General features: G+C 46.0%; 1 protein-coding gene across 1 annotated transcript in view; it reads left to right on the top strand.

Moving 5' to 3' along the window:
* Window positions 1-19279, top strand: part of LOC126536382 (protein croquemort-like) — a 106476-nt gene extending 87197 nt beyond the window's left edge. The window contains exons 11-13 of the mRNA XM_050183316.3: window positions 6917-6971; window positions 8927-9082; window positions 13507-19279. Of these exons, the coding sequence (XP_050039273.1) occupies window positions 6917-6971; window positions 8927-9082; window positions 13507-13551 (256 nt within the window). The 3' untranslated portion in view covers window positions 13552-19279. The remainder of the gene's footprint in view (window positions 1-6916; window positions 6972-8926; window positions 9083-13506) is intronic.
* Window positions 19280-21093: the final 1814 nt, after the last annotated feature.

Here is a 21093-nt window from a genome sequence, read left to right as displayed (position 1 = left end):
AGTGGAACGCGATAGCATTCAAAGATGCCTGACTGCTTCTCACGCTTCCCGGTAACTGGAGCGTATGTAACTCTAGTGTTTAGCGGGAAACGCCGGCCGCGATCGCTATGCACGAAGGCGGGTTTTCTGGTAGAAACGCGGCCTCTTGCATGGGCCGCGATGCGGCAGAGGCGTGCGCCATCTGGAGGTATTGCAAGAAACCGGGCGCGCCGCTTCGTGGTCTCCAAGATACTGATGCGCCGGCGCGCGCCAATGGCGGACGCCGTGACCGGTCTATAAATGATAGAAACGCTGGAAAAGGGGTATCTTTGAGTTTTCGCGTAACAGGATTATGTTTTCTCGTATAGTCAAATTACAATCCCACGCTATCATGTCTGTAGGTTGAGTGTAAGTCGCACTTTACGATTTTTCTATGTATTTTAGCTTGAGATATCCAATTACTTCAGTAGCTTCCTTGCGCCACACACAGGGCCTGGGTATGGGTGGTTTGAAAATATATTTGCCGAAACGACGTCCGACGCTGGACGCTGACGCCGGATTTTCGGCGACACAGGGCCCTTAACGCTGTCGCGGTAATAAGCAACGTAGCTGGCGCATACGAGCGAACGGCAAGGCGTCTGTAGGATGGTCCTGCCGATTGCCTCACGAGCGCGCGCCGAGTTCCCGCAGCCAGAGATAAGTCAATAATAATAAAAAAAATGTTATAGTTCATCTCGCGCACGATTATCCCCGCCGTCAGGTAGCGTCAGTACGGGAGCGCTTGCGCCATCTCTCGTAGCGCTGCGCAACTACCGACTACAGGCGCCGCACGTGCTGTGCGGGGAAGCCAGATTCTAGGAGACGCGAGAGCCAAGGAGGGACAACACCAGGGGGCACGAGACAGTCGAGCGGTCCCACAAAATCAAATGGCTTACTCACGAGTGTCTTTAGTTTTTTGCCTCATCCTTATTTACAACACCAGAAGCAGCACGTTTGGTTGACCAGAACCTGGGCTACTATAGTAAGCTCGCCATTTTAGGAATGGTAAAGCAGCGTGATTGCAGCTCTTCTTTCTTCTTTTGAGGGGGGTAGCTATCAGTGTTTCATTTTTCGGTCATTTGACATGTTACGGTGCAGAAGATGGCTAATTCGGTTAGTGTATCTCGAGATAATAAAACAAAGAAAGAAAAGAAAAACGTCACTCTTGTTCCATGTAGCTAATCGGCAATTTGTGATCCCCTGACAGTAGAATGATGCGAGATACATTATTCGTGCTGTGATTGACCATGGCAGCGGCAACAATACATTGTTTTAAAACCACACACGGTTTAAAGTAAAGATCGAGTTGTTACACAAGTACTCAAGCACTACTATTCAAATCATTTATGAGGCTTAAGCTCCGCGGGATGTTGCAACGATTCTATTCCAGTTCTTTTCCTTCCCGCACTTCGCCAATGGTGTGAGCGGCGCTCCGCCTACTTTATAAGGAAGGAATATAATCGTGCGAAAAGAATCCTATCCTTAGCAGGCCCGGGATTTTCTTTCTGGGGGGGGGCAAACCAAGGTAACTTTTCTATGCGAATGCGGGGGGGGGGGGGGGGTACCTTTACTATTACATATGTGAATAACGCCCACCATTCGCCATAAAAACGCGCAAGCCCACAAAAGAGAAATGAAATAAGGTGTATTTTACATGTACGCCTGTGCGATACACCTCTCCTTTACTTGGCAAACAAAGCACCACGTCAAATGGACTCGCGCAGCAAGGAAGCGCACAAAGAACACTGCCAAGAACAAGTAAAGAAGCAAGTGTAAAATAACGGTTACTTTGGTAGAATAGAATTTAAAGAAACAGCAGTTGGCAACAAAGGCACACGGACCGCGCGGAGTTAGGTTACTCCGCCAGCCAATCACAGAAGCAAACAAAATCGTCCTCATGCGGCCTTTTTAATATGGCGTCGTACCTGATACCTCCGGAGCGTCTGCTGTTCTTGAAGATTCTTTTCATCGGCAGAAGCAATGAGGTGTGCAACAGACAGGGACAAAATGGATGGAGCCTTGAAAGTCTGCGGTGCAGTTCATTTCACCGCTGCACCCGTTTTACTCATGAAGCTTCACTGCCAACTGAAGTGAAACTTCACAACAAATAGTTGTAGCGAAGCAAGCATGTTATTTCACTTCAATGAATAATTAGGGATTCGCCATTTCGCTATAATAGGCGAGGAAAAAGGTATGAAATTACGCGCTAATAATTTTATTTTTGTAGTTACCGCCTTATTTTAGTAACAGAAAAAGTTTCAAGTACGAATTATTTGTAACCTTGCGGAAGAACAGTGGCTGGTGGTTATGAGGGCGTGGACGGGGCTTCATTGCAAAGTTAAGTTGCATCCGACTATATTAGCGTTTTTTGAATTGGCTCTGGAAGAATTATACAGAAATGTATATTTGCGGAACAATCACAGTTCTTTTGGATCCCTCGTTTACTGCTCTAAGAAGTTAAGTGCCACAACCGACTCGTATTGTTATTTGGGAAGTTACGTAACGACGCGTGGCCGCCAGTCCCGTACAACCACGTAGAGTGCAGGACGCTGCGGTTCTAGACGTACTGCGCCCACCGCAGAAGGTTAGAAAACCACCTACATAAGCACAGCAGAGAAGTGGCTTTCAGAACACACGGAATTGTCCTGCACTTCCGGCGGCGTTTTCTCTGTTTCCTTTTTAAATAAAGAGATGTTGATCCATAAATATTTTCATAAACAATGGCTAAATTTGTTAATTTTCGCTTTTCCTTCCTGTTTGGCTGTTGTCTCGTCCCTCTCCCTTAGTAGATCGCTTAATTTCTCAACTCCTTGAGACTCTTGTTTCCAGTTGCCAATTTTGCACAAAAAGTGCTGTACAATTAGGGAAAAACCAGACGAGTTAACGGGTGACCGTTATATTGCCTATGAGTTTAAGGGTTATTGCAGGGTTTGATGATGGACGCTGTCTTGCATTATTTCATTTTTCACCTTATCTAAGCCATATCACGGGTATATGGTTCCCAGGATCTGTCAGCGTCGCGGCGAGCCGTCACTCGAGGAAATAATGAAACAAAAAGAAAAGTTATGCGCAATTGGCATTTTCTCCGGCCGCAACTCGTTCCACGCGCATACAGACCAGCTGACCACGAACTGAATCCCTTTCCTGGCCCCTAGATCAGTCTAGATGCAGAAGGTTGAACTAACGAAGCAACAGCGATGCGCGTGACTGTTGAATAGACGGTGACAACTGAATGCATCTCGAGTTAATCGCTCGGACATCGAATTGATGAGGCAACTGGCCTTCACATCCCAGGAGACGCCGCTAACTACCGCCATCCAAAAGGAGTGAAAAAGGCAACAAAATGTTGACCGCCGAATAGCTGTCAAATCTCAACATTGATTTGGCGGCGCTTTAGGAATGTGTGTGAGAAGTGGTGGCGTGGGCGGGGAGGGGGGGGTATGTGTCTTAATTCCGGGGGGGGGGGGGGGGGGGCCCCCCATTGGGTACGTGTCTGATCCTTATATTATACCAGGCCAAATTCCAGGTATCCGATCCTCTACTCAAGTGCTGCATAGCGTGAGCAGACGTGGCCGAGCGTGCGAAGATATTATAGCGTCCCAAGATGAGCAAAATACCATTTTTGGAAATTTATAGGCTATGTGACGCGTATTGTGGCAAAGTAGCGGAGTCTCTTGGGCATCACTTGTCGCTGCTCCGCCATTGGCGGCATTCTACGATTCTTACAGGTGGAAATAGCCTTCAGACGGAAATAGCCGCACTTTATTTCAGTAATGTACATAGAATCAGTGAAATCTGGCCAGACATGCTTTCCTCGAATCTTTGGTCCTGTAAAGCTGTGCCTCTCCAAATATTACCTCAGTGGTTGTTGTGTTTCACGACCCTTATTTAAGATCTTCATAAAGTTTGAACTGCACTCCTGCTGAAAACCTTTCACGTCGCCGCAGACAAGCGGACACAGTTGACCGACATTTACGTTGTCATCAAACAAATCATGCCGCACCGTAGCAGGAACAGCATTATAAGGGAAGACGCGTTCTCATCCTCCACCAACAAGCAATGGCAACTCTTGCGTCGACAGCCTGTTTTACTGTTTTACTTGTTTTGAATCGTGGAGCCCGTACGGACTTCCATCATCATGTACCGGAAGCAAGTGGCTTAGATTCTAGAAAATATGGTATGCTAACGTTGGCAAAACGCCCTGCTGGTTAGTGTGTTGGAGCTTGTTCGCTGGTAGCCCATTCGGAAGAAAATGAATCCACCAATAAAAAGGCCTCACTGACAGCCTGACCGGCCCGGCTAAGACCGTTCTTATAGAAACGTGTGCCGCCGCCTGCCCCCTGCAAATTGCGCATTGGCGGTTCCTTCCAGAAATAGCCACAAAACGCGGCGCCCCGTGGAAATGGCGCGCGCACTTCCTGTTCAAAATGCCTGTCGCCGGCTGAGCAAAGACGGAAGCAGCCTTGTTGCGTGTCTTCAGCTGTCCAGCTCTTCGTCTATCGACTTGTTTGAACAAAGGGTAGTACGAAAACTATAGATGACGTCATGCGAATAAGGCGAATGATCATGATAACACGTGAGTCCCTGCAGCCGTGTTTTTCATCCGTGCCTGATCATCGACTGCGAACAAAAAGTCCCCGCATTATTTAGGAAAAAGTTGTTTTTCTGAACGTGACGTGTTGCAACAAAGGAAACTTTATATGGTTTCCTCAGAGAAAAAGCAAAGGCTCGTAGTGAAGAAAATAGAGACAGAACTGTTCCAAGTTTTCTTCTGCTTGTGGCTTAACTCTATTATACGGTCACCGAGCCTCTGCAGCAGCCTATTACTCAGTAATGAAGCGCCCACAGAGCACGAAAAGCAGTATACTGTAGAGATGAATTCCTTGGCATGTCCGTGAAGAAGAGAAGTCCACTTGTCGAAACGTTGGCTCCTGCTTTCACCTAGTTCTCGTTTTGCTCATCGTTTTGAATTTCCATCTCCCGCCTTCCCTGTGTTTTCCTTGGGATGTCCTTGCACGTCGTGTCCCCCCCCCCCCCCCAAAGAAAAGAAGAAAGAATGCACGTGTTCCTGCACGTCAGTCCCCTTTGTTTTCTTCTTTTACATTCATTCTTTATAGTCAGTGATTACCCAGCTAAAGATACCAATCACAACAGAGAGAGAGAGAGCGTCGGCGTCGGCGTAGCCGAGCGAACCAGCGCAACGAAGATATGAAAAAGTGAAAAGTGGCGAGAGCGAAGGGAGGCGCGAGGAGGAAATCGGAGAGGAAGGTGCAGTGGAACCATGAGACGAAAAGAGGAGCAGGGTATGGCGAAAACGTGAGATGAAAAGCGTAGTGCGGCGACGATGGCTACAAGATGGCGACAGAGTAGCGCGCGTCGTCTGGGGGTCTGTCTGAGGCGGCTGCTGTGAATCGTGCCCACGTGTCACCTGCGCGCTGGCTTTCTCGATCTACAGATTAGCAAGGCAGTCGCGCCACACTTTGCTCCGTTTGCAACGCGTCGCACGAGACAGATTTTCCGCGCCAGCTAATATATCGCGAAATGAAAACACGTATACAGCTGCGCTCAGATTTCGTATTAGGGAGTGCCGTAATCATCGGTGAATTCTTTTTTTGTTACTAGTTTGAAGCTCTTTTATAATATTATTGAACCCAGTGTTCACTTTGCCTCTTTGCAAAGAGGCAAAGTGAACAGGAGTCTTGGAGCCAAATGACGTTACGTGTAAGGCGACCTAGTAGAGGCAACTATATGCAGCTAGCACAATGCCCTTACAGAATGTTCCCAATTTGAACAAATTCTGCTAACGTTCTTTGATAAATTCTGAAGTCTGAGCCCTGTGTATAACTAAAAAAAAAGTATTTTATCGTCTTAGGTCTCATATAGCCTTAGCCAGTGCGTTCTCGTCACACGCGCTTGAACCCCCCTCCCATTGCATTTGTCGTGCACCTTGATTGCTCGTCGTCAAACCCTGAAGTCACAGCACTTAATGTAACTCTGGTAATTTCTTCATTCTGCAATTTTAGAAGGATTCTGTGTATCGTCATTTCGGCGCAAGCCTTTCCACAACTGGTCTCGGCGCCACGAGGTCATGTGAAATGTAAAGTGTTTACAGGCATCATCGAATTGCGATAAGGGGCGTAAATTCATACGCGAACAATTCTAAAACTACTCCCATGCAATCCTTCGTTTCCAGCTTCACCTGAATTTGTAGCATTGGCTTAGTTCGGACTCCGAAATGTACACTTGGCACTATTCAATGCTACAGAAACCAGCTACCAAATGTAATGAGGCGTAAAAGACGTTAATTGCCATCAGCGTTTCAATTTATCCTGGTGGCTACATCAAAACTGACTTATCAAAGCAGCTATATAGGCTCTGCCACTTTCTCTTAAGCTTTGTTTATATAGGCGATCCTCCTGTTTTCCGGTCGCTATAGCGGTCACTCGCCTCTAGAGTTAATCAGAGCGATCGTGTCGCGTTGAAGCCGCACGAGTTGTCCCGATAATTTTAAGTTTTCTGGTTACGTGCCCAAACTATATATGTAAATCGATCGTAATCACCTAGTGCCACAAGACGTTAGGTTAGGGAAATATAAAACTTGTCCAGAATAACTTAAGCCGCGCCTCGATGACATTTTTTTTTCTTTAGTCATTGAAATAGAAGTATAGTGAGACTTAGTCAAAGTTACGATGGATATACTCCTTCGACACCAACAATAGAAATGTGCCACGCGACTACAACGTTGCCTGCGTGGTGTGGATGATACGTCAAAAAACACGCATGTCTGTCAAATCGCCCGAATGGCGTCACGTTTATAGTCAGATATCCCAACAGTGTAAACCGACATTGGTCCTTACAGCGTTTCTGAATGCAGTGCCTTTTGTTTCACTTCTTGCAGATTCTTCGAAGACATCACCCAACGGCGTTTCTTCCCTGTGTTTTGGTTTGAGAACGTGAGTTGCTGTACTGTGCCGTCTTTTTCAATGACCGCGTTTTGTCGTAGTCCGATCGCTACTATCCGCGTGCGACAGCAAAGCACCTTGCAGTAAAACCTTGATTTGAGCGAGCAGGTTTACACTTGATTAAAATGCGGCGCGACTGGGACGACGGCAAGAGGCAAAAAAACAAACATTACGAGCGCTGACTTACAAATGGTTTCTTATTGCGCTCAGACCAGCCTTTTTATGCGCAGAACACTGCCATATCACGCAGCCTGACTTACAATCAGAAACTGGTGACACGCGATCGAACCAGATACCAAAATCACGCATGGACAGATCAACACAGGAAAAGCATGTCCATCAGAACCACGAATAAAAAGAATAATCTTTCAATATATAAAAGAGAACAAATAAAAACTGCATTTCTTTACCGACCTGTGCTGGGTACTATCACTGAGCAATAAAAACGAACAACCAATAAACGCAGCGCACAAAAACAGTAAAGAAAAAGTTCACATTGGTCGTTTAGCTTGAGAATGTAGACGCATTCTCGATGGCTTTTACCCTTTGTTCACTGGCCATACCCTCGAAGAACTTCTTTCTGAGTGTGAAAGGACACCAGAGGGGAGCCTGATTCGAGCAAGCAGATCCTGAAGAAAAAGAAATTGGAAACAGCTAAGTCTTCTTGAAAAAGTCGCTGTACGTTGCTTGTCAATTTGTACTGTTTCGAGCTTGCAGTTACTTGTGCGCTGCGTCTAAAGGCACTTCACGGTTAATGTAATGCGTCTTTAACCCTGTACCCACATACGGTGGGGGCTCAGGGCAACTTCTAAAAAAAAAAAAAAAAAATGAAAACGCGTGCTAAGCCCCCTCTCCCATTCCGGTGTTGTGTCCGCGAAAGTTTTAGAAATCTTCTTGTTCACAGAATAGGAGGTATAGCAAATCGATTCTGCGGAAAACTGAAATGTGCAGCAAGGTTCTTGAAAGGGAAAATTGCCACCTAGCCACATCTTCATAGTTGAAAGATTCGTCCCCGTTCGGGGGAGTTCGAACCTGGGCTTAACTCGCGGAGATCACTCTACCGCGACAATCGTGACAACTTTGCCTTTCATACTACGCAAGTTTTTCCACTTTGTCGTGAATATAGTATACGTGCCCGCGTTGAGTCAAATTGACACTAAACCTACTATTGTCTCGCAATCGGTTGTTAAAAGAGGAAGCTTTAGCTCGAGTGCTCCTATCTAAATACATGTAAAATGAGAATTCGTTTTTTTTTCGGCAACCATTGCGCTAAATTTGACGGGGTTCGTTGTATTTAAAAGAAAAGCTTACACTTTAGTGTCTGTTGGTTTCGAATATTTGGTGTAAGTCGTCAATTCTTTATTAAAACTTGAGAAAATCGCAAATCTTCAGAGAACGAAACTATCAAGTTTACAACTCTGTAACTCAGCAGTGAAAAATGCTATCACAATTGTGAATTGCATCTAATAGTACATCTAAAGCGGACAAAATTGACATGTTACACGTGAATCTCCAAAAATTTAATAATGTGAAAATACAGCTTTTGGAGAACCCTTGTACACAATGTAACGAATTCACGTAAGATATAAATTGACACATCAAATTTGTCCGCTTTGAATGATGTAATGAATGCCGTTTACAGAACCGCGATATCTGTTCTTGATGTAGAGCAATGAATTTGTTAACTTCGTGGTTCCATTCTTTTTTTCACGCTTTAGAATTTTTGAAGATTAGGTTAACAATATTCAGACCATAAATCGAAATTCCGCTTCCAACAGTCACTAGAATTTAATTTTGTCTCTCAAATGTAACAAATTTTATTAAAATCGGTGCAGAGGGTTATTTCAGAAAAGCGTTTCTGCGTTTTGCATGTATCTGAATAGGCCGCGCCGGAGTTAGGCCCGAGCTAAAGCTTCCTTCTAACGAGCCTTTGTTTACATTCGCAGCTTGCGTCGGCCGACAAGGACATGCTGTCCAGGTTGCGTCTCGTGACGGAGGAACTTCCGCAGTACGTCACGGTTGGCGCTTTCGGCGCTGTCATCATTGGCGGCATCATCCTGCTTGCGACGCTGGTGTACGCCATCCGATACATGAAGAGGCCGGTAAGCAGTCACGTTGGTTCCAACTTTGTTCGCTCGCATTACTTTGATCCACTTCAACGAAGTGCACTTTGCGACGAGAGATCTTTGCGTACGACAAGTGCAGACAGCGTTCGAAAACGGAGAGAGAATACGAGTCCAGTGGAGGCTTGGCGGTTGCTATACCGCAGCGGTGAGCAAGCGAGCGCAAATCATTAGTTAACCTACAAGGTAACGATCTGTTATGCAGCGCTGCGAAAAAAAAATGAGGCCTCAGCTTCATATCGAACAATTGTTCGTTAGGCTATGCGCACGATGATTTCCGAGAAACTCGGAATTGGTTAACAGTGGCTGCAGCTTAGGCAAGCGCGCTTTTGGGATGTTCCGGAAGCATTCTTGGGATGGTCACCACGTTACAAAGAAATAGTCCTTGCGCCTAATACGCCGTGTGAGTCCGAGTTATGTTATCCTCCACTTATTGCCCTTCGAGGATCAATCCTTGCGCAGATATTCGCGCCTTGCTCGCCGACTCCCAAGCTTATGCACTTTTTAGCGCGCAGAGATCTCGTATCGTTGCAAGCATGAGTCAAACATCCTGCGCACAGATATTACAGCCGTTACATGACGCTACTAGCCCAGTGACGTTGGGGTTTCCTTTAGCCACCCAGTAATTTTCGTTAAAGGCGGTGCTACAGTACGGGACCTTCGCTATAACGATTCGAAATCGCTCACGACGCTACTGCATGCGTCCCATATCGTTTACTAATGTGCTACAGTATAGCACCGCGCAGTGAGCACATGTAGAGACTGAATTCCAGTTGACACTACAAGTTTCACGAGCCCTCAGTGCCCATGCAGTTTTTGGAAACCGCATTATGGAAACGCGACGCTGGGCTGTAGCTTCTGTATACAGGCGCCGAAAATGTCGCCGCGAGAGGTTGTTTTGTCTGCAGCTCGTTCCTCCGTTTTTCTCGTAGCCCAAGTAGAATATCGGAGAAGGCGGCACGATGGCTCACGTATGAACTCGGGAATCAGTAAGTACAACGTCGTGTATGGAAAAAGCGAAGCCATCTTCTCCCTGCGAGCCTTCTCGAAGTCGCTTTTGGCTGGAACCTTCGACTTGAATGTTGTACCCAGAAATCTTTCTCTTCCAGTGCTGCTTTTGTCATTGTCACCGTTACTCTTTTTCTCTGTATAGTTCCCTAGCACTGGACTGTCCGCTTTTTTATAAAACTTGTTTTCTTCGCCGATCGTTTTTTCCCCTTCCTTTTGGCCATGTCGTACATGACCAAATTGAGTCATGTACGCTAAACATTTGCTATTTTGTGGCCATGAATTGTGATGAAGGTGACGGCTGCTGCGGTGAATGATAGCTAAGGCACAACAATAAGGGCGAGGAAACGCCCTCTCTTGACAGATGCCGTTGCCGTGACGCTGATGGCAGTGCGACGGTGAAGGCAGACGCGCTCATCGCCCCAGTCGTCAGTCACGCTACTTAAAGGGGCACTAAACGCAAATATTAAGTCTAGCTATATTGAGAGATTGGGCTCCTGTGATAACAAATTATTCATTCGTAACGAAAACTCAGCTTTTCTAAGCGAGAAAATTACGAACATAAAAAATCCAAGTGGTGCCACCTGTTGTCGACTGTGGTGCCTCTCATGTGTGTCATAAGCACCTCTGATTCACATAGAGCGGAAGCGACCCGCCACTGCGAGCGGCATCGCTTTTCTCTGTGTACAATGGTCGAGGCGGCAACGTGTAGTAATTGAGAAACCTGCTGGCTCCGGCCGCGGAGGCTCAACTGACCGTAACCTGAACCCAAGCAGAGCCGCAGAGTGGTTCACGCAAGCTGAACATCTGCCCCCGTCAAGCAGTACGTTTCGTATACAGATATAAATAAAGAGCCTATAAAGGAGATAACACCACCGTAGAGGGCGGTCACGTGGAGACGAAGTCAAGTCCTCTGTTATGGTGCCGGTGGTCCAAATGGTGGAGCAGCCGCGGGACCTTCGATGGCAACTTCCCACGCAAGAAATTGACGCAGAAAATGATAATCGGCTTCAACGCAAATACTCTGTCGATCAGCTCGGCTTAATATTTTTCTTTAGTGTCCCCTTATAACTCAACGCATCAGCAGATAAGCTCGCAAGCGCATATCTCAGTAATGCTAAAGGAGACGCATCTCCTCTGTACATCGTAGATTGTGGCTCGACGCTCAGTGTTCGCGTCGCGCCGACAGACAGCCGAGAGGGCAGAAGGCACTCGTCCGTCTGCCCTAATGCGCCACGCCTGCCCGAGCGTGCATAGCGCCGTTCATCAGCGTCGCGTGCCAAGTTCCGCGCGTGCGTTACAGAAATAACGGCAGGCGCGTTGAGAGCAGACGCCGGAATGTGCCGTGGGCCACCGAGCGCACTCCTGTGAGGCGACCGCGTCCACTGTCTGCGACGCCGCCGGCGAGACTGAGCGAGCGGAAGTGTCTGAGACGGCAAAGGGTCGTTGTTTGCGAACGAGACCTTGCTGCTTCTCTGGGTGGGAAGGACCACCTCACTATCCCACGGAACGGACTTCGGCCACAGTATATGAAGAACACAGGCAATGAAACGAGAGAAACCATGGCGGAAATTAATCGCTTCGTTTAATTGCAACGTATAGAAATAGTAAAGTAAAGGGAAACAGAAGTGGACGGATAGACTAACTTGTCCTAGGCGAAATCCGAACCCAATCTTTCGTATTACGTGTGCTTTGCTTTACCATTTGAGCTACCGCGGTGCCGTCCTCCCTTCCACACTAGCAGGTCTTTATGTACTACGTGTACAAGACCTGCACTGGGAGTGTCAGCCGGCGCCGCTCACGGCGTCGTCGTGGCGGTGGCTAACCGTAGCTACTACGTTCAGGACATCGCCAAATTCCGCCGTAGCGCCAATTCTGCAACGGCAGAATCTTGAGCCAATCACAGAGGCTGTAGCAGCCATCAAGGCCAACCAGAGCTGGCAAGATGGTGAGTTTGAGAATATTGCGGAATTCGACAATGTCCAGAATAGTAGCCCGTGGCCGCGTTAGCGAGTGGCGCCGCCAAAGCGGCGCTGGCTGACACCCCAGGAGCTAAATCTCGTACATGTAGTAGATTAAATACCCAAGAATTGGGACGAGGCGACGGCTGCCGCGTTAGCCGAATTGGTACGGCGTACACATTATAGGAAATTCGGCAGCCATTTGTGGCAAGTTGTCTTTTCGTCCACTTTCACTTCCCTTTCTCTGGCTTCATTGTCTGTTTTCTTCATATATGGCTGCAACCAACGAGAAATCGAGTCCCATGGATCATCTTAATGTCCTCGCTCATTGGTCGCAGTTGGTCGCAGTTGGTCGCATTCTTCAACATGTCGCCACATATAAGAGGCACTCCGATAGGAGTAGAACAAACCATGAATAAGGAGCGAAAAGGAAGGAGTGCAGCGGAAACGATATCGATAAAACCGGTATCCTCGCTTATCGAATCTTCTTATCAGTTTCTTTAGTGTGTTAATGGCAACACACTGCTTGCATCTGCGCAGTAGCGCATGTAGAACAAGAACTGTTCTCTTTGTTTTCTCTCTTGACTGTTTTCCGCGCATGTTTGACTTGCTGGACAGCGCATGCTGTGCACGTGCAACTGCATGCTCGAGGCATGCTTGATGAAGTGCTGTGAACTGCGCGCTGAGAAATCTTATCCATATTTCTCACTCCTTTGCTTCAGTACATTTTCCCATGTTTTCATTGTGCAATGTTGAAGTGCTCTAGAAGTTAAGGCTTAAGAACAGGCTATTTAAGAAAGATTTTGGAGATTAGAGGATGAAGGATTTAAGTCTATGCGTGGTGGAAGTTGCAGGAGATAAAAGGAGCTTCCGCTACGGCGGAGATGACGGTTAGACATTGGTGATATTAGTGTAAGCAAAGAAAGTGCTATGATTTCGCTTTCCTTTGTCTTGAAAAGCACATGCGTAGATTAGATATCCGCGTTCTTGGGACAAAAATTAGAAAAGTAAAATAATAAAATATGTGCCGCATATATGGTGGATGAAAGGAGACAGAGATACGAAAGCAATCATTATATTGCCACTGACCAAAAAAAAAAAAAAAATAAATAACAGAACAAGAAGAAGACGAAGTTGACGTTTAGGTGTCCGTACGGACAAATGTCAATTTCATAGTTTTATTATTAGTGGCAAGATTTATAATTGCTATATGGCTTTACCTGGTTGGACGGCTGTCCACCAAACCCTAGACTAGATACATCAGAATGGGAGGTGAAATATGGGGACGTTAGCCAGAGCAAATGCCTGCTTGGTTCGCCCTTTGTATGGGCAAAGATGTCTGCAGCTATAGCTAGCTGGAGTATCACGGTGGATGTCGTAAGCATAACTGGCTGATCTAATTCATTTTTCACCTCGCTTTTTTCCCCCACACAGAAACCGGTGCAGCCTACATACATTCCAGTGCGCGTGCTCAAGTGAGACAGAAGCGGCCGGCTGTTCGAAAGAACGATTTCCAGCGCCAACCGCTTTTCACTCCCAAGAAGGCCACCGGTTCGATTGGTGCCGACCGGTTCCCATTGACGAAAGAACTGCGCGCGCACGGACTCTGATCGCAAGAGGAGGCCTCTTCTTTCTTCTCGACATTATTCCTATCGTAAGGAGCGTGTTTATTAAGCCCTCCGGACAAGTTACACACACACGCCCAGCCTGTGATCATACGTCAGCATTCCCATAACTTTGTTCCTCCTTGCTGGATACCCCACAACCCGCACGCCAAGAGTATTGTGAACGTTCTTAGCTTGTGTCGGTGGGAACCGTAGACCAGTGCCGAGGTCGACTTCAAAAATCGTTGTCAACATGTGCTCATCACAAGCCACGGTCAATCGCTCGGCCAGGCTTGGGCTGAGCTGCGCGTTGTGCCGGACGCACGCGCAACGTCATATCCGGCCGAAGACAGGAACTGACGCCGGAGGAAAGGTTAACCACTGGGAAGACAGCAGCGAATGCGTGTTCGGAGCGAGGCGGTTTGTGAATGCTCAATGCGTTGTTGTGAAATTATGTGTGTTTTGTGGTGCGTCTCCCTTTGTATATACCGAATCGCTCACGTTTGCTTTTTTTTTAATCATGATTATTTTTTACACCTTCGTCATACGGGATAGCGCGTAGATGAGCGGAGATATTGAACATCGGGCAACGATGTGTGAATGTCTAGTCGATGTCGTCGCTAAAGAAAAGAAAAAAAGAAAACACGACTCGTCCCTGACTTTATCAAGACTGCATTGATTTTGTGAGGTGATGCTTTTGGCATTCCGCGTATTTGTGAAGCTCGTTGTTTGTGTAAAGTTGTGTAAGCTTCACTGTGTTGGCTACGTGACCAAGACACAAATCGAGATTTTTATATTTGACTGGTCACCGAAGGTTCCATTTTTGCGTGTGGCACTTTCTTTTTGCTTGTTAGGGTTTTTGTTTTATGCTTTTCAAAAAATGCGTTCGCTAGAGGCTCAAGCTTGTCGCTTTTAAAAGTAAATACAACTAAGAGCCTGCACAGCGAAGAAATGGGTGATCATGTTCATTACGCTCCTTGTATTTCTCGTATGCCAGTAGCGGGGCGAAAGTTCAAGCTTCGCACATGCTGTGGTCTATCAAGCATTGGAAGTCTTCCGGCTTAGTGTTATTTCTTGTACGAGCTATGTGTGCCAAGAATCGAGAATCAGGGCTTGACAATGCGAACGAATTTCGTCTTTCCGATTGGATATGTGTCATACACATGGTGCCACCGTTACCCGGTTTTATAAGTTCTTTAAAGGCCTCATACATCCAGCTCACTGTTCTGAGAATTCGTATTTAGTAAGCGAAGTTCAATCTTGCGCTACGCACGGTACTTATACCGTTCGCGCTTTTTTTTACAAACCAGATAATCAGTTATAAGTAAGATTACCGTATTATCGCCCCAGTACCCAGAATTATCCGGTGATTATATTAATATACGCCGTCTTAAATGGCAAGCAGTGACGCGTACCCAGTGAACGACATGGCGCGTATTCTCATTTTTTTTTTTCTATAAAATGAAAAAATATACAACTAGCTTGTATTTGTGTGCCTAAACCTCCGCTGCAGTCAGTTATTGGCAGAGGAAGACCACTACTGCTGACTTACATGAAACGCGCATGAGTTTCTCAACTTGAGTTTAGAAATTCATACTATCACATGGTCATATGTCGTGTTTCTTACTGAGCTTTAGAGAATTAGTGGCATTTACAAACAGGTATTATGCGGCAGTAGGAGCGAGTGCTGACCTTTCTCTCCGTGTTTCCTTTCTGCAGGAAAGATCTCGAGCGCTAGCGATCAAGTGCCTATCAAAGAAACATTTATTCCACCAAGCTTGTGGAAACATGTGCTCAGAGAAGCTGTTGCTTACTGCACTGTATATAGACTTTTTTGAGGAAGTCTCTGTATTCTGATTAATGCTACGCTAGCGAGAGTAAGATTTATCTTGCCTCACAGGCGCACTTAGTCAGCAGAGGGCACATGCGAATTAGGCGGCGTCATTGTTTCCAATAAACGCGATGCAGGTCTCGCTCTGAATAATTTTCACCTAGATAGATATCGTTGTGTTAAATTTGTACTGCTATTAGCGCACTCATCGTGCCACTGTGGACCGGGTGCAGTCTTTAAAAAAGAAGCTTTATAACTTTTCTTCTTTCATTTGGATACATGGCAAAATCAGGCCCTGTATCCCCGCCCTAGAAATTTCTTAAGACGAAGTTGTTCGTAACAGCAAGTGGCCATCCAATTACGATGTTGAGCAAATTATTGGTGAGTGCGGCTGGTCGTTGGCAAAGAACACATACGAACAAAAAGCTTTGCGAATTCGTCCTGCTTTATCTAGGTAACCGGTTAACCGATTATGCAAAGGAAGTTGTAGGTGACACTTAACTGAAACATTATAATACTAGGGATTGTTTTTCATAAATGGTCTAAATTTCTTTTCTCGAAAACTCCCGACAAACACAATATCACAAGAAAATTTGAACAGCGCGCATGCAACTTTGAACTCAGTAACCAGAACAGATCTCCCAATTCTACCAGCAGCAACAAATGCAGCATTTAATGTGAACTACTTTTTTACTATATAAATGTTGTGTAAAGCGCTTCTTTGGTTTGGTCTGGGGAAGGTCTGCGAAAGTGCTATTTGCAAAAGGCTGGTAATTACAATAATCCTGTGCAGTGTATCGTTCTGGTGCATTTTAAATGTTTTAATAGACCTGTTCACAAAGCTATATCCGTACTTCCTTTGCAGCGTTGCAATTTTTATTCCTCGGGTATCGTTCTTCTCGTGTAAGTTATCATAATTTGCCCATTCCCGAAACATATGTCTGGGGATCAAGATAGAAAACAAGTCCAACAACCAGTCCTTAGAATATGTTTTTTTATTTAATTACACTAAAATAATATAAATATGTTAGGAAATTGCCATAAGGACAGCACATTTACAAATGGCGCGTACTTGAGTATTGAGAGACAGAACAGAAAAGCAAGAGCCGGGAGCTTAGCTACGTTTTTGACCAGCGAACAACTCGGTTCCGCACGGTAGACTGCGGGATGTCAAGCGATAAAGTTGCGAAGGCTGCTTAAAGCGGCGTAACTTTTTGTGGCACGAACTTTTTAGCCCAGTCGTACATTATGTATGTGATACCTATACTCTGGCGTTTTGATTAAAGACAAACATTTAACTCTAGGTTTTTACGAGCACGGCGAACTAAGGAGCCCAAAGTCAGCCACGCAAGCAGAAAACTATGCTCGGCTCATGGTCTCCAGCACTTCACCCCCTGACTATACCCAATCACTGATGCTTCGTGCGTCTATTTTGTGCTCAAACTACGAACAATATTTTGTTTGCGTGAAGGCAGCCCAGAACAATTGCGCCGGTTTTAAGAACTCATACTTTCTGTGTTCTTCTGGCTTTCTGCAGCAATATAACATGGTGCGTGTTGTTACGAGCGGTATTTATTTCCACCAACAACTGAAATGGAAGAGGCAGATGCGCGCTGCCTCCAGCCTCCCCAGCCACAACGTCCCACAGTTACCCGAACGAGCCAACCCGCGATGCAAACGGGCCTAGTATGGGTAACTTGCTTTTGAGTTAAGCCGTTATATGCAATAAAGTCCGAAAGCCCAATTTACATTTAAGTAATCTATTTGCTCGACAAAGCGTTCAGTTCGAAGCTTTCTTTATTGGCTTTAGAATAGCCACAAGGAAGGGATGTCGTTCCTTACGCTATCATTCATCATGCACACGTAATTCATTGCGAAAATAATTCGACAGCTTCTATTCTGGACGTGCTTTGAAACTACGTCACAGAAGTGTTAAGTTGACGTGCACATCATCCGCGGTCTGCCCAGTAATTTCAGTGTTTGTGAAGGTATTTTCTGCGGCGACATCTTGAACTTTATACCATTACGTAATATCCTAGTTTGATCCCATTTTTTTCCCTCACTTGTTTACCGTTACGCACCTTTTGTAATGGTAAAGGTCCGATACAGGCGTAGACGCACTTAATCATTCTTCCCGTCAGATGTAGTGTCACCGGCATCTCAACAGTGCGACTGAAGCGTCAGTGCGTGTTTTCGGTATTCATGGAAACCTCGTTCTTGTGCTTCTTAGTTCCTTTCCTGCAGCTTTGAAGTAGTTCCTCTTGAATCAGGCTTGAATCTATGCCAGATGGTAAGCGTTGAGAGTGACCAAGATGACGGATAAATAACAATCTACGTTTCCTTCAACTGAGAGGTTTCCGAAGCTCAACCAGAACCACCGGCCGCCCATTGATAATTTACGAACCTCTTCCAAGACGAAGATATATATGCACGAGCCACATTGTGATGGCCACATGACGCGCCGCGGGAAGCAAAGAATTAAAGAGGTGCCAACTGCAAATCAGAGTAGAATAGGTTATGTGCTCAAAACGAGCAACATGGCGTAGGAAAGCGCCATTACCAAAAATTTGCTCTAAGATTGGAGCAGTGCCTTGCTGTCCTTTAATTTTTTTCAGACTTACAACACAGCATCGCAGCGACGCTCGAAGTGAGACTCTTAAGCCAGCTTTATCCTCTTATCATGTGCAGTGTTATTGAGAACTCTTGTGTTGTTAAGCCTTGGCTGAAACAGTCGGTGCTGCCTTGTGTGTACGTCTCTGCAGGCTTGTTGCCAAACGTTCGTATATAGCTGCGAGGGGCATTTTTACGCTATACGCTTACGTATAGTCGCACGCTAGTCCCATGCGTCAAAAGTGTCCAATGACCAAGTGCCTCGATAAGACTCGTGCTAGTTGTGATCAGTGCGCGCTCTGTATCGGCGCAGTGCGATGAGCCAGCCACATGTGAACCACGGCAGCCGGAGAAATGTTGTGGCTGTCGTGCTCCCTACCTCGAATATACTCCGTTTTATGTACTGTAATTCCTCGAATACAATAACACAAGTGTGCCTAAAGTAAGTCCCGTCGCGAGCCCGCAGTGCCTTCTGTGTACGGAAAGTCTTGCAGACGAATTGTATTCTTCCTGCGCCGCACCATATCGCAAAAGATGCTGCATGCTGTGGCTCTGTTTGGCACGTGCCGTTGTTGCGTTAAAAGCGTGTTTTCTTTTTTTTTACTCAAAATAAACAAAGTAGTCCAAGTGTTGTCGGTACACACGCAAAACAAATATCGGCAGTTTAGTTATGACTCGCTTACTCCTGTCCATTCATTGTTCTGGCAAAATGCACGATTTGTGCTCGTACCTCTACCAGTTGTGGTGAGCAAGCTGGCGCGACGTGTAGTCTAGTTTGATTCTTTCTTTTTTTTTAATTTGGCAGGAGTGCTTACGTAGCGTTACGTGCGAGTTGCACAACGCAAGGACACGCGTGCCAAAAAGAGTCATATATTTTTCCATGTACCCTCGTCGGTCCGTGTTCTGAAAAAAAAAAAAAAAAAGGACTGCCAAAGCCCATGAACCCACGAATACACTGCGAGCCGTATGTCATAGTCCTCCGATAACGTGCATAATACGGTTGTTGTTTTTTTCTTTTCTACGTATTATATGTCCGAAAGTATATACACTCATCTTGTCATTGGCACTGCCTTGATGTTACGTGAGCTCTCGCGTGGGGCAATTTTGTTGCGTCATTTTGTGTGCTGACTCGAACCTGAATAAAAATAAAACATGCTCAAGAGTTCAGCGTACGGTTCCTTTCTTTTTTCTTCTTTTTTTGTGGGCGTGTCGGCGTGTGAAAGTGGAATTATTATATTATAACTTTAAAAAAAAAAACCATATACATCTGACCGGTAAAGCAAAGCGAAAATCGGGCTGGCAACTGTCACCAGAAGGGCCACGACGCCTGCCTACTTTTCAGAAAGGAAGGGACAGAAACATAAAAATAAAAGATGTAGGAAGGAGGGGAGGAAAGAGGAAAGAAAGACCAATCTAAAAGAATAAAGTAGAGCACACAGTACAGTTCACGAACATTAAGGCCGGTCACTGCAGGTCACGCTACTCAAAAATGTTAAATAGAAGAAATCCGAATCTTGTGTCCGAATCACAAACGTGAATCTAAGTTAATTCTAGAACAGTAAGGAGAGTGCGATGAGCCTGATCGCGTAGAGACGCACAACCACTGGGGTACAGATATTCGTCGAGTGTCGTACACCGCAGGCCAAGAAGATTGTAGTCCCTCCCTAGCGACATGCGCTGCGCACTGAAAACAGGACGCTCCTCCACATGGTGACCTTAGGAGTGACTATTTCTAATTGCGAGGTCCGTGACTGATTTATGTGATTTATTTACTTTAAGTGTCGCTACGGTTGCAACTGCAAGGCTAATCCCACCAGTAGCCTACAACCATTCAACGCAACTCAAGCAGGACGCTCCAATATCAGTTGCTGAAGTGGCTCACAGTGAACGCAAGACGTACACGATGGACTGGCCACACGTCCTTGTCGGTATAAAATTTCGCACACATTCACACAGCCAACCCTTAGCTTGAGTATAGTTGCGCTCTAGCGTGATGAAGCAAGCCTCGACCGCGAACACTGGGCGGGAGCGTTGCATTTGCGACGCGCTGGTATGGATGCTAGCTGCTTGAGCAGGTGGTACCCGCCGTGGTTGCTCAGTGGCTATGGTGTTAGGCTGCTGAGCACAAGGTCGCGGCATCGAATCCCGGCCACGGCGGCCGCATTTCGATGGGGGCGAAATGTGAAAACACCCGTGTACTTAGATTTAGGTGCACGTTAAAGAACCCCAGGTGGTCGAAATTTCCGGAGTCCTCCACTACGGCGTGCCTCATAATCAGAAAGTGGTTTTGGCACGTAAAACCCCATAATTTAATTTTTAATTTTTGAGCAGGTGGCGACGAATCAGCAGACGAGAGTCATATCAAGCTTGCACAAAATTTCATAGCAGACACAGTTGTTATGGGCCTAAGTTGAAGCCAGCGGATCAGCCTCTTCATTTCCGGCGATGCCTAAATGTGAAGGTATCCATTGAGCAACGACAGATACCCCACGTGATGAAATTTTGTTTCCAGAGTCAGTAATCCTGCGCACAACTGGACAATCAATCTGATTGCTTTTTGATCTGCTAAGGGCAGCGCAGGAACCCGTAAATATGGCAGTCTTCGATGCGGTTAACTCCTCTTGCACGTATTTCAGTGCAACATTAATCGCTGCTAGCTCCGCAGTTCTTGACGAAGTTGAATGAGGTATATGAAATATAAGTCGTACCTGAGTCGAAGGTCAGAAAAAAGCTGCAGAGGTGTCTTGACCGTCACTGTGTGCAGATGCATCGGTGAATGCTTGAAGATAATCTGGAAGTCTTCCGAACTTGTGCGATTGAGCCAACTAGAATACTGCCTAACCAGACATATCACACTTTTTGTCTATGTCATGGACTATGAGGTAAATGGGGAATAAGTGATTGTTGATACCTTTCGGGGGCGGAGGCGTAACTGAAGCAGCATGTTCAGAAATGTCAGCAATGTTCATAAATAAT

This window comes from Dermacentor andersoni, chromosome 4 (assembly GCF_023375885.2).
Source record: "Dermacentor andersoni chromosome 4, qqDerAnde1_hic_scaffold, whole genome shotgun sequence".
Classification (NCBI taxonomy): Eukaryota; Metazoa; Arthropoda; class Arachnida; order Ixodida; family Ixodidae; genus Dermacentor; species Dermacentor andersoni.
This window is presented reverse-complemented; position numbering and strand designations above follow the sequence as displayed.